Source organism: Colobus angolensis, unplaced genomic scaffold (genome assembly GCF_000951035.1).
Source record: "Colobus angolensis palliatus isolate OR3802 unplaced genomic scaffold, Cang.pa_1.0 Scaffold170, whole genome shotgun sequence".
Lineage (NCBI taxonomy): Eukaryota > Metazoa > Chordata > Mammalia > Primates > Cercopithecidae > Colobus > Colobus angolensis.
Genome location: NW_012114822.1, coordinates 3,221,779 through 3,234,035, shown reverse-complemented (window position 1 = coordinate 3,234,035; position 12,257 = coordinate 3,221,779). Strand labels below are relative to the sequence as shown.

Below are 12,257 nucleotides of genomic sequence, written 5' to 3'. Positions count from 1 at the left end.
TTTACTGTTATTGTTGTTAAATATCTTACTGTACCTAATTTACAAACTGTATCACAGGTATGCGTATGCAGGACAACACCTAGTATGTACCGTGTAGGGGTCAGTACTACAGAGGTTTCAGGCACCCACTGGGGTCTTGGAACAAACGCCCCATGGAAAAGGCGGAACTACAGTACTGGCTTTTTCAAACAGAAAACTACATATTAAGAACAGCAGGATTTGGGTTTTTCAAAGAATCTACATTAATATAAATGATGTCCACATATTTTCTTTCTTTCAACTGGACCTATAAATTCTTACTTTTAGTATTCTATAGGTATATATAAAGTTCCCTATGAGAAACCATCTCTCACGTGTGCAAATTCAAGCTTTACCACACTACTGTCATATAAAAATACATTAAAACGGCCTCATTCTTCAAAATAATTACCGATTCAATCATCATGAATTCACGCGATTACGATACATGAAACTTACTGACTTATGCGTTACTCCCAGCCAGCAGAACGCACCTGTCATTTGTGAACCATCTATTTGGTCTTCGTTCAGTTTCCTGGTACACAACTCCTGAAACCCCCGGAGTCTCCGAAGTGCTATCTTTTGTGTGCTAATGAGGTGACCGTGGCTGGCAGCCCCTCGGTGGCTTCAGGATGGGGCTGCTCACAGCAAGACCAAGGCAGGGGGAGGAGAGTGACTGAAGGTTATGTTGATCATCAATGGTCAATGTTTAATTAACCATGTCTACAGAATGAAGTGTCCATCAAAACCCAAAAGGACTGGCTTCAGAGAGCTCTGGACAGCTGAACCCACGGAGGTGCCCAGAGGGCGGAGCCCAGCAGGGCATGGGGGCTCCGAGCCCTTCCCACATTCTTTGCCCTCTCCAGCTCGTCTGTATCCTTCGTAACGTTCCTTACAATTAGCTGCTAAATGTCCATAAAGTGATTTTCACTTATTATTTATAATAATCATGCCTCTTTTTAATGGAAAAAGCATTCAGGCCCATTACATTTATCCTCAGCACAGAGTTCATCGCCAGAGGAACCTGAGTGCAAAAGGCTGTTCTTACATTGCTGTCCACTCCTGCAGGGCTGCTGAACACGTACTCCAGCTGGAAGACGACCGCAAACGCAGGGTGGCCGACCATCTCTGGGAGGCGGAGGCGGCTTCTCAAAACCAGAGCTTGACTCCCAGAGCTGGGTCAGAAACACAAACCAGGGGCGCATTAGAGCTCGGGCTCCCATCTTTCCTTCATCCACATCAACCACTGTCAGCAACAGCCAAGGGGACACCCTGGGGGACACAAGGGTGCTGCTGCCACAGCAAGTCTACCATGTAACACTGCATGCTCTTCCCAAATGATCTGGAAATTCCCCCAAACCACTGCTTTTTTTTTTTTTTTTAAAGAGATGGGTCTCACTATGCTGCCATGACTGGTCTCAAACTCCTGAGCTCAAGCAATCCTCCCGCCTCGGCCTCTCACTGCTCTTTCAACGCCTTTCCAAATTACCAAAGCTTGATACGGCCTGATACGGCCAAGTTACCAGGAAATGCCATAGAGGATGGAGGCTCCTTCTTCAAGGCTGGCCTACGGTGGAGGACACCTGGCCTCTGCCTGGCACCGTAAGAGAGGAAAGGCGTGACACCCTGCAGTGATGTCTGCGACACCTGATTTGGGAAGCACTGGACTAAACAGAGCAGCAGGTCTTGCTGCCCCCTGATTCTCTGTCCTGTGAGAAACTAATCACAGGGCACATGCAAGGCCTCCACAGACCCTCAGCAGCCGCAGCTGGAAGCATCCATAATGCTAACCCCCAAATTGTCAGCGCACAAATGGAAAAAAAAGGGGGAGCTTTTTCCCAACTTCCAACTCCAAGGTTGGTTCCTAATGGGCACAATTTAGCAAGAGGAAAGAAACACAAGGAAGAACTCCCCCGTGGGTGAGTCCACACCTGACATGCACAAACGACCTCATTTCATCGTGATCCCTTGTACATCCCCACCCATCCCTGGGGACCCAGGGGACAACACCTGGTCTTGGAAGAGGAGACCACTTTCCTGCTGAAGCTGGCTGAGCGCGTCAAGGCCACATCCATCTCAGGCACCAGTACAACGACCTGCGGCCTCTGCACGAAGCCCAGACCGTTGTGCACGCCCACACGCAGGCGCCGTTCCAGGATCTCCAGGCCACCACCGTCCAGTGGGCCACATCCCTGGAAGAGGCACAAGCAGAAGGAATGAGCCCTGGCACAGACGGGAAGAGGGAGCTCGCCAGAAGTCCCTGGGGGAGGCGAGCAGAGAGAAGAAACTGGAGCAGAAGCTGCAGATAACTGCAGATCAGATGATGCTTAGTCAAGATGAGTGCAAGCAAATGACAGATACAGCACCCAATCCCAGCCACTGGCCTTGGGGCACTGCCCGGTGAGTTTTGGCATTTCCGACACAACATGATCCTCTCAGTACAATGCACACCCTCAGATGCCTCGATCCCCAAACCCTGACACTAGCTTTCCAAGGTTGAGCTGACCATTCTCAAGATGCAGCAAACTCGTATTTGGCTCCTTCAAGACTCCTCCAAGGTCCCATAGCCCACTTCCCCCGAGTCCCCTTTCCCAGAGGCTGCTTCCCCGGAGCCCACTTCCCTGGGGCCCAATTCCCTGGACGATGATGGAAAGGTGCTCAGAGGCAGAGCTCATCACATTTCAACTCTGTCTACCGAGAGACCTGAGACATGGTTGTGTACAAAGGGAAACATGCTTAGGCACTAAGTCCTAAACCAATAAAAACAGAATCTGCCCCAAAGTGGTCACTCGATATGAAAGTGTTTCATCTTAACAAAAATGGACAAGCGCTCTAACAAATGAGCAAGGATATTCCCCCAGCTATGAGTGTTTATTAAATTATGTGATCTTTGCAAAATGATCCCCAAATTTTCAAGTTTTCTTTACCGTCCATTAATCAACTGGAACAGACCTAAATTCAGCCTTTGGATAATGAAAATAAAACTATGCAGATAACTGAGTATCTGCCAGTTGGACTGGAACAAAAATACAAAGACAGTAAAAATACATAATAAAGTGATTTTAATGGGACTGTATAAAATTCAACAATGATATTCCTAAAACATCTCTACCCTCACACAATCTGCCCTGAAAAATGAGAAAACAGCAGGAACTACACCAAGGAAACTGATGTTGCTGTTTCAATCCTATTCTCTGCTTTGTGTGTACATAAGACCATATTATGTGGAACTGCATTTTCAAGAATGGGTAGGGAGCAAGCCAGTCCAGCTCATTCACACACACACGCGAGCGCGCACATGCACACACACACACACAATAACTTGCTAACTTAATGAACTACTAGGATGAGCACCTGAATCATTCATTCTCACAACTAAATATTACAGCCCTACTATGTGCCAAACCCCGTTCATGCACATCACGTGTCATGGTAAACAAAACAAAGTCCCTGTCCTGGTAAACAAACACTCACAGCAAGAGACCAACAATAACAGATAAGAAGGCCAGCTGCTTCCAGGAAGTGCTGAGCGCTCGGGAGGAACGCGGGGTGATGGCTGGAGACACGGTGGCAAGGGCAGGGAACAGCACCCCTGCAGGAAAGTCAGGGGACCCCGTCCAGACCTGAAGCCTGAGGGGAAACACGCAGAGATGTGCAGGAAGAACATTCAGGAAAGTCTGCTACATGCTCCAGGACCCATGCAGGGACAAACATGAGTCCGAGGTCACCCAGGCAGAGGCAGGCCTGAGTCCAGGACTGCAAAACAGGCCCAGGAAGTAGCACACAGTGAAACAGGGAAACCCGTAAAGACCAATCCATGCCCAGGAGGCAGCATGCAGTGAGGCAGGGGAAACCCGCAGGGACCACACCACGTGCCCCCCAGAGGGTCAGGATCCCAGGTGTCAGTCCAAGGGCAATGAGAAGCCAGCAACAGGTTTTCAACACAGAAGAAAAATGGCTGAATTTACGTTTTTACACTTGATCTTAGCCAAAAGGCCGAGAAGTGATGAATTTATGTTTTTAAAAGACCTCTTTGACTACTGAGTGAAAAAAAATGTTCTCTGGGACTTTCAAGTGAACAGGACAGGGACACTTCCTCAGAGAATTTCCTTCCCCCAGTACCTAAGGAGCAAAATATGCCACCAATTAAGGACGGTGGCATAACAGAACGCACCAGCCTTCAGGACCTGGCACCAAGGCAGGACCCAAGCCTTGAAGCTCAAAGGGAGGAAGGCAGGCACCGTGCCCATCTCTGCCTCCACCCCCAGGAACTACGGCTGAGTTGGCAAAATCCTGCGAATTCCACCAAACACTCATGGTAAAGGACTCATTCATGGCTCCAGGTAAGCGATCTTTAAAGCCACATCGTTTGTCCTGGAACCTGGAGTCCCTACCTCTCTGACTCTGGACTTGGCCAGTGACCTGCTTTGGCCAATGGGAGAGTAACACATTTAATCCAAACAGAGGTTTGAAAATGTCTGCGCATTTCCAACTCCTCTCTTAAACATCTGCCTCCATGACAGCAAGCCCAGACTGGCTGCCACAGGAGAGGCCACAGGGAGCCACTCCACCCCAGCCAAGGTCATCCTAGACCAGCAGACCCCAGCGGACCAGCCAGCTCATTGCAGGCCCATGAGGATTTTCCAAAAGAGTCCCTTTTACTTCCTTTTACTTCCTGCTCGAGATTCTACTAAAAGTCAGGATATACATGGAAGAATGCTCAGCCCCAACCTGAACATAGCCCAACAGTCCACCAATGGATTCATAAATCCTGGTGCCCTCACATGGACGACCATCCAGCAAAGAAAGTGAGCAAATGGAGCCACAGCCACTGCAGACAGCCTCTCACGGGAGCACAGTGTTGAGCAAAAGCAGCAAAACAACACAAAAGAAAAAAGTACGACTTCATTTAAAGATAGGTCAAAAACAGGCAAGCCTATAGTGTTTCGAGATGCCTCGACAGGCGATTAGCACAAACGCCCTAGGGAACGGGCGGGGAGGAAGGTGCAGCCAGGATGAGACCGGAGGGGCTCTGAGGGTGCCTCTGTGGGTGCCGGGCCCAAGGCCTCCCCCTGCTGTCCCTCCTCACGTCGCGCAGTCACGCAATCGCGTTCTGTGCACTGCTGTGGGACTCATCATGAAAGGGGTGTGACACGAAGAGGACTCGACGCAATAGCAAGATGTTACCCCACCAGTCTCTTGGCTCTCTGCAATTAAAGTTTCTTTCTCTTTGTTTCTGAAGTCGAAAGTGAAGACTCTCTCTCATTCTAGGAGGGGGAACAAGGAGTGATTTGCCCACAACCAAGGTCTAAGGGCCCCTCCTTCCAGAGCTGAGAGCAGCCAGGGCTGACCCCTCTTCTCCCCACTCCATCTGGTGACCATCAGCGAAGGTGCGGGCAAGTGGGCTGAGCCCAGGGCCCCAGCAGAACCAGGCAATCTCCGTCCCACATGCCTGCTCCCACTGCTGCTGGAGCCAGAAGAGCCAGGGCGGTATTTGTGACAGTTCATCAGGTCCAATTTTTCCAGACCAAGGACAGATTATCGCCTAGAAAACATAAGCAATCCCCAAACCTGCAAAGGCTTTTCCAAGTCTTGTCTGGCATACAAACAAGCTTCTACACAGAAAATCCAAGAGAAGTTTTGCTGTTAGAGGTGACGGGAGCTCTAGAAACAACCTCCCTGGCCCTGGCGTTTTACAGCGTGCAAGCCAGGGCATCGCTGGGCCGGGGCCGGAGAGGAAACGCCAGTGGCTGCAGCGCACTAGGCAGGCTGCGTTCCACACACCTGGAAGGCACAGACATCCCTCCTCCGCCTAACACACGGGCAACCACTCCAGACGCCCTGCCTGGGCACCTGGACAAACCCAAACACTGAAAAGCAACAGACAGGAAAGGCAGGGAGTGTGAACAGGCTCTCAGAGACCAGAACGCAATGACGTGTGACACGGGCAGGCTGAGGTGACGGTGAGGCTGGAGGTGCCTTCCCAGGGGCCCAAGGTGGGTGAGATGACTGAAGGCTTCCAGCCACCTCTGGAAATGAACCCCAGGTCCCCACCGACATCCTCTGAACATGGGAAGGGTTCTATGGGTTTCCCTATGCCCACCTGGTGACTCAGTTTACTTTAAATGAGGATTATTTCATGATCTGCCAGAATTAATGTTAATTAACATCTCAGGTGACTGTTCAAGTTAAAACAACGACTGGAGGCTCTGTGGGGGCCTTGGCTGTGGAAGAAAGGGGTCCCTAAAGGTCCAATTCAGCTCCAAAAAGTGGGGAAAAGACAGAACCACGTCACTTTACGGCCACAAGGCCCTCCTCAGCAACATCAGATGTGGGTTCTCCCCTGCCCTACCCACCCCTGCCCTGCCCCACCTCCTCCCTGCCCTACCCGGGCCCCACCCCTGCCTGGTCCCACCCTGCCCCCCATTATGCTTCTGACTCCACACCTCCTGGAAGTGGTCCTGGACGTGGAGCTCCAGCAGCTCTTCCTCAAACTTCTCGAGGGAGGGGTACAGGGTGAAGAATAAGTCGTCCAAGTGCCCCGTGATGGGCTTCTGGAGGCGAGGCTTTCGGAGAGCATCGCCTGAAACAGTGAGGGTGCGAGAAGGATCATCCTTGGGAATAAAAACCCACTGGCAGCCACCAAGGGTCCCCACCCACCCCAGCCTCAGCCGGGACCTGCAGCAAGGAAGGGTGCTCGGGACCCCCAGACAAAGCACAAGGCCCAAGCCAAGCCCCCACAACAATAAAGCAAATGCAGATTTCATTGGCAGTCCAAATTCTACCCCAAACCTCCTCCAGGAACAGTTTTTTGTGTTTTGGTTTTGTTTTTTTTTTTTTTTTTTTTTTTTTGTGTGTGTGTGTGTGTGTGTGTGTGTGTGTGTTTGAGACAGAGTCTTACTCTGTCGCCCAGGCTGGAGTGCTGTGGCACAATCTTGGCTCACTGCAACCTCTGCCTCCCAGGTTCAAGCCACTCTTCTGCCTCAGCCTCCTGAGCAGCTTGGGACTACAGACACCTGCCACCATGCCCAGCTAATTTTTGTATTTTTAGTAGAGACAGGGTTTCACCATATTGGCCGGACTGGTCTCGAATTCCTGACCGTGTGATCCGCCCACCTTGGCCTCCCAAAGTGCTGAGATTACAGGCATGAGCCACCGCACCCGGCCCAGGAACAGTTTTTATAATTCGACAACTCACAGAACACAGATTGGAGAAGGCAAAGTGACATGTGCAGCCCTGCAGCCTGCTGCCCTGCATGGCTTCCTCCTCTCTCTCCAGCAGGAACGCGGCCAGCCACGCCGCTCCTTACCTTACTGTGTTACCTTGAACCATCTGCAAACACACTGAGCAGGCATTAGCCTGTCAAGGCAACCAGCAAAATACAGCCTGAACAGCACCACAAGAAAAGGGTCCCATCCAGGGGACGGTGGCCCCAGGGACCCAGCTCAGGGTCCAGTGCAGAGCAGGCCCATGAAAAACCTTGGCTGAGAGAGGGAAGGACCCAGGGCTGTCTGGGGAGCCTTCTCCACTGGCTCTAGAGCAAAGGCTCACCCAGGAGGAGGAAGGAGCCAACCGCTTCCCAATCTACACACACTCGTGGACTCTGCCCCTTCTTTCCCCAACACTGTCATCTTCTTCTGGTCCTAGCTCCCTCTCTTCCAATATTTTAATGATCTTTTACTTATGTAGATATGCAGATTTTTAAAAGCTAATTCCAAAGTTGAAAAAAAAAAAAAGAAAACACCAAGGTAACACTCAATGCTGATGAAACTGCCGTCAACAGAACACTCTCCTATCCTGCGGAAGGTTATGAGTCAGTATCGCCTTTGCCTTCGAGTACGTCAAAAGCTTTAAAATACCACTTTCTGCCCCGGTAATTCTACTTTTTGAACCTATTCAGAGAAAATAATCAAACACAGAAGCAAGGATTTATGTGCAAGAATATTCACTGAAACTTTATTATGATAGAGAAAAATCGAAACCAAATGTTCAATAGGGGAATGTTCATTAAACTATTATTCACTCAGGCTAAATAAGAACAAAAAATCACACTGTCAAAGATTATTTGATAAACTGAGAAATAATCATAATACAAGTGAAAAGAATAGTAACATATAAAACTATGTTATTCCATTTGATAGCAATGGTATCTAAAAGTATGTGCACTTACATGTATACATGTGTATCTGCAGGCAGTAATTGTAGATTATTTTCTTTATAGTTTTCTATATTGTCCCTATCACAAACTCACATTAGGTTTGTCCAATGGAACAGAATAGAGATTCCAGAAATAAATTCATGCACCTACAGCCAACTGACTTTTAAAGAGGTGCCAAGAACACACACTGGGAAAAAGACAGTCTCTTCAATAAATGGTGCTGGACAAACTGGACACCCACATGCAGAAGAATGAGATGAGATGCCCCACCTCTCACCATTTGTACAAGTCAACTCAAAATAGATTGAAGACTTAAACTTAAAACCTGAAACTATGAAAATACTAGAAGAAAACGGAAGAAGTGCTTCATAACACTGGGCTGAGTAAGGATTTTTAAAGTAACATTGGGCTGTGTAAGGATTTTTTTTTTAATAAAACCATAAAAGCACAGGCAACAAAAGCAAAAAGAAACCAATCGATTATATCAAAATAAAAAGGTCTTACGCAACAAAGGAAACAATTAACCGAGTGAAGAGATAACCTGCACAACGGGAGAAAATATTTGTAAACTATATATCTAACAAGGGGTTAATATCTAGACTACATAAGGAATTTAAGCAACTCAACAGCACACACACACACAAAAAAAAACTAGTAGCTTCATTTTAAAATGGACAAAGGGCCTTAATAGACATTTCTCAAAAGAAGACATTCAAATAGCCTGTAGGCACATGAAACAATGCTCAGCCTCACTAGTCATCAGGGAAATGAAAATTAAAACCACAATGAGATACCACCTCACTTCAGTGAGAATGGCCACACCAAAAAGATAAAATAAGTGTTGGTGAGGATGTGGAGAAAAGGGAACACCTATACACTGTGGGTGGGATTGCCAATTAGAACAGTCACTATGGAAAACCAGACAGAGGTTCCTCAAAAAGTTGAAAATAGAATTCCCATATAATCCAGCAACCCTACTACTGAGTATATAATATCCAAAGGAAATGAAATCAGTATGTCAAAGAGATATCGCCACTCCCATATTTATTGCAGCACCATTCACAAGAGTGGAGACACAGAATCAATCTAAGTGTTCATCAATGGATGAACGCATAAAGAAAAGTAGTGTATCTACACAATGGAGTACTTACACAGCCACGAAAAAGAATGAAGTCCTGTAGCTTGCAACAACACAACACGGATGGACCTAGCAGACATCAAGGTTAAGTGGAATAAGCCAAGCACAGAAAGACAAATGCCACATGATCTCACTCATATGTGGGAGCTCAAAAAAAAGTTGGTACCATAGAAGCAGAGCACAGAACAGTGGTTACCAGAGACTGAGGAGGGGAGGGAGAGGTTGTCAAGGGGTCATGGTACAAGTTACAATCTAAATTCTGCTGTTCTTGCACAGCAGGGTAATGATGGTTACCAGTAAGTTACCGTAAAACACAACAGAGCTAGAAAAGCAGCTTCTGAACGTCCTGACCACACAGAAACGATGAGTGTGGGAGATCACGATCACGCTAGTACTCTCATTTGATCACTCTACAACATATACGTGTACTGAAACATCAAACTGTTCCCCACAAATATATACAATTACAGTGTGCCAAGAAAAATTTTAATAGAATGTTTCAAAAAGCTGGGGTGGGGGGATGACATAAACTAAAATAACAGAGGACAAAGGCCATTTACCAGACCAACCTCCTTTAGGAAGGATCCCTTGTGTGCCATGGGTGCCCCATCTCAAGAGGCGGCAACTCAGTGGAGGGATCAGGGTCACTAGGCATTCTGGGAGGGGCAGAAGTCGGTGCTCCTGGAAGTGGCCCAGGCTGGGAAGGAAGCAGGTTCTGTGCGGCCACCCCATGACCAAGGTGCACACGCACCCCCAGGCCCAATGGCCATGCCAATAGCTGCGACTCTGGTCTGCACAGAGAGCTGAAGATGCAAGTCCCACGTACGGGAAGTCATTAGGGGAGGAAAGATGGGTTCCTGCCAGGACAGCCAGACTGAGAAGCTACATCTGCAGTGAGTAGAACCTTCCAGATCCTGGAGGGCCCAGGGAAGCCAGACAAGCCTGGGTATCCTCATTCAGCCGGCTTGGCAGGCCATGTCTTGCAAGCATCATGGGCTCTGGAGTAAAGCACCTAAGCCCAAGCCTGGCTCAGCCACCAAGTTACTTTGTGACCTTCGAGATGCCAGGCCTGGACAAAAACACAGCTGGGCCTGGTGCTGAATGCTGCCTTTGCACATCTGAAGGGCTAGCAAAGGGCAAACAGATCAGACCTCCCAGGACGCTCTACTGTAGGAGGCTTGGATCTGGGCTGAATTTAAGACACAGCTTTCATGATGAAGACGCTAGTGCTTTACCAATCCATCTCATTTTCTCCCCAAATACATCTTTTTTTTTTGAGACAGAGTCTCGCTCTGTCGCCCGGGCTGGAGTGCAGTGACCGGATCTCAGCTCACTGCAAGCTCCGCCTCCCAGGTTTTACGCCATTCTCCTGCCTCAGCCTCCCGAGTAGCTGGGACTACAGGTGACCGCCACCTCGCCCGGCTAGTTTTTTGTATTTTTTAGTAGAGACGGGGTTTCACCATGTTAGCCAGGATGGTCTCGATCTCCTGACCTCGTGATCCGCCCGTCTCGGCCTCCCAAAGTGCTGGGATTACAGGCTTGAGCCACCGCGCCCGGCCTCCCTAATACATCTTTATGAGCAGGCCCTATTATTGTGCCCATTTTATAAAGGAAAAACAAAAGCGAAGAATTGGAGAGGCTGGGAAACCTGCCCCGAGCTCACATCGTGGCTAGATGTGGAACACACACCCGCCACAGGTCTGTCAGCCTCCAGCATAACCCAACAAGCATCCTTTTACTATCTGAAAGCATTCATCCTTTCACTCCCTCATTCAACCAACCAACCAACAGCAGCAGCCAAGACAGACACGAACCCCACCATGGCAGAAGTGACCCCCACGGCAGCAGAGGCGTTCTGCCCTTCACGCTCTGAGCTTGGCCCACCGTTAATGTATCTGCTGCCAAGTCTCTGGCTAGGAATGGAATTCCCAATAACAGCATTGATCCTAAGGAAAAACACACCCCACTTTACAACAATCCATTTTATTCTGGGACCCCCACAAGCACACTACAGAGAAAATAGGGGTTGCCAGCAAATGCTTCACAAGCAAGAACCCCCTTCCCACTGACATCCATTGGAGAGCCCCTGAGATTCCCCCAGGCCCTAACAGGCTCCCACAGACCACAGCCTCCTGGGGACACAGCTCTTCTGCTAAGGATATTTAATTCACCAGAATGCACCTCAAAAAACAAAAACACTGTAACAGTGGCAGGAGAATGCAAACTAAATTTAGGAACGATTTAAGTAGGAACAAAAATGACTTTGGGCTAGTCCAGGTTTACTCCAAAACACCTCCTATTGCCTTTGGTGACTGTGGTTAGATTTGAGGTCTGCCACTACCAAAATCCATTCAAGAGAGATCGATGACCTGTCTCCTAAGAGTGCAAAGGAACATCCTCAGCACCTAGCCCAGGGCCTGCTTCACAGCGTCTACTCAATAAATATTTGTTAAATAAATCAATGAATAAATGAATGAATTAGTGAATAGGTAAAAAGTATACACCAAGTTATGAGCACTGATTTTCTCCACAGAGTTAGACTAGAAGGGAAGACTTTCAGTTTTTATTAAATGTATTGAATACACATGAACTTTGTGGTTTTAAAATGGTATTTAGCATTGTATAAAAGGGGCACACAACAGATAAGCTATGTTGGCACTGGCCAGGAACAGCCGTCAGAAACCAGCCTCAAGACCAGGCACAGTGGCACAGGTCTGTAATCCCAGCACTCTGAGGGGCCAAGGTGGGTGGATTCCTTGATGCTTGAGCTCAGGAGTTCGAGACCAGCCTGGGCAACATGGAGAAGCCCTGTCTCTACAAAACATACAAAAATTACCTGGAGGCCAGGCGCCATGCCTCATGCCTATAATCCCAGCACTTTGGGAGGCCGAGGTGGGTGGATCACCTGAGGTCAGGAGTTCAAGACCAGCCTGGCCAACGTG

The 12,257-nt window shown here is 48.5% G+C and overlaps 1 protein-coding gene across 1 annotated transcript in view; it reads right to left on the bottom strand.

The window, feature by feature from the left end:
- The window catches only part of NPHP4 (nephronophthisis 4), a 131,724-nt gene that overhangs the window by 90,620 nt on the left and 28,847 nt on the right, over positions 1-12,257 (bottom strand). Inside the window, exons 6-8 of the mRNA XM_011938285.1 lie at positions 6,465-6,601; positions 2,029-2,210; positions 1,067-1,193 (exon numbers count right to left, since the gene is read on the bottom strand). Coding sequence (XP_011793675.1) covers positions 1,067-1,193; positions 2,029-2,210; positions 6,465-6,601 — 446 coding nt within the window. The remainder of the gene's footprint in view (positions 1-1,066; positions 1,194-2,028; positions 2,211-6,464; positions 6,602-12,257) is intronic.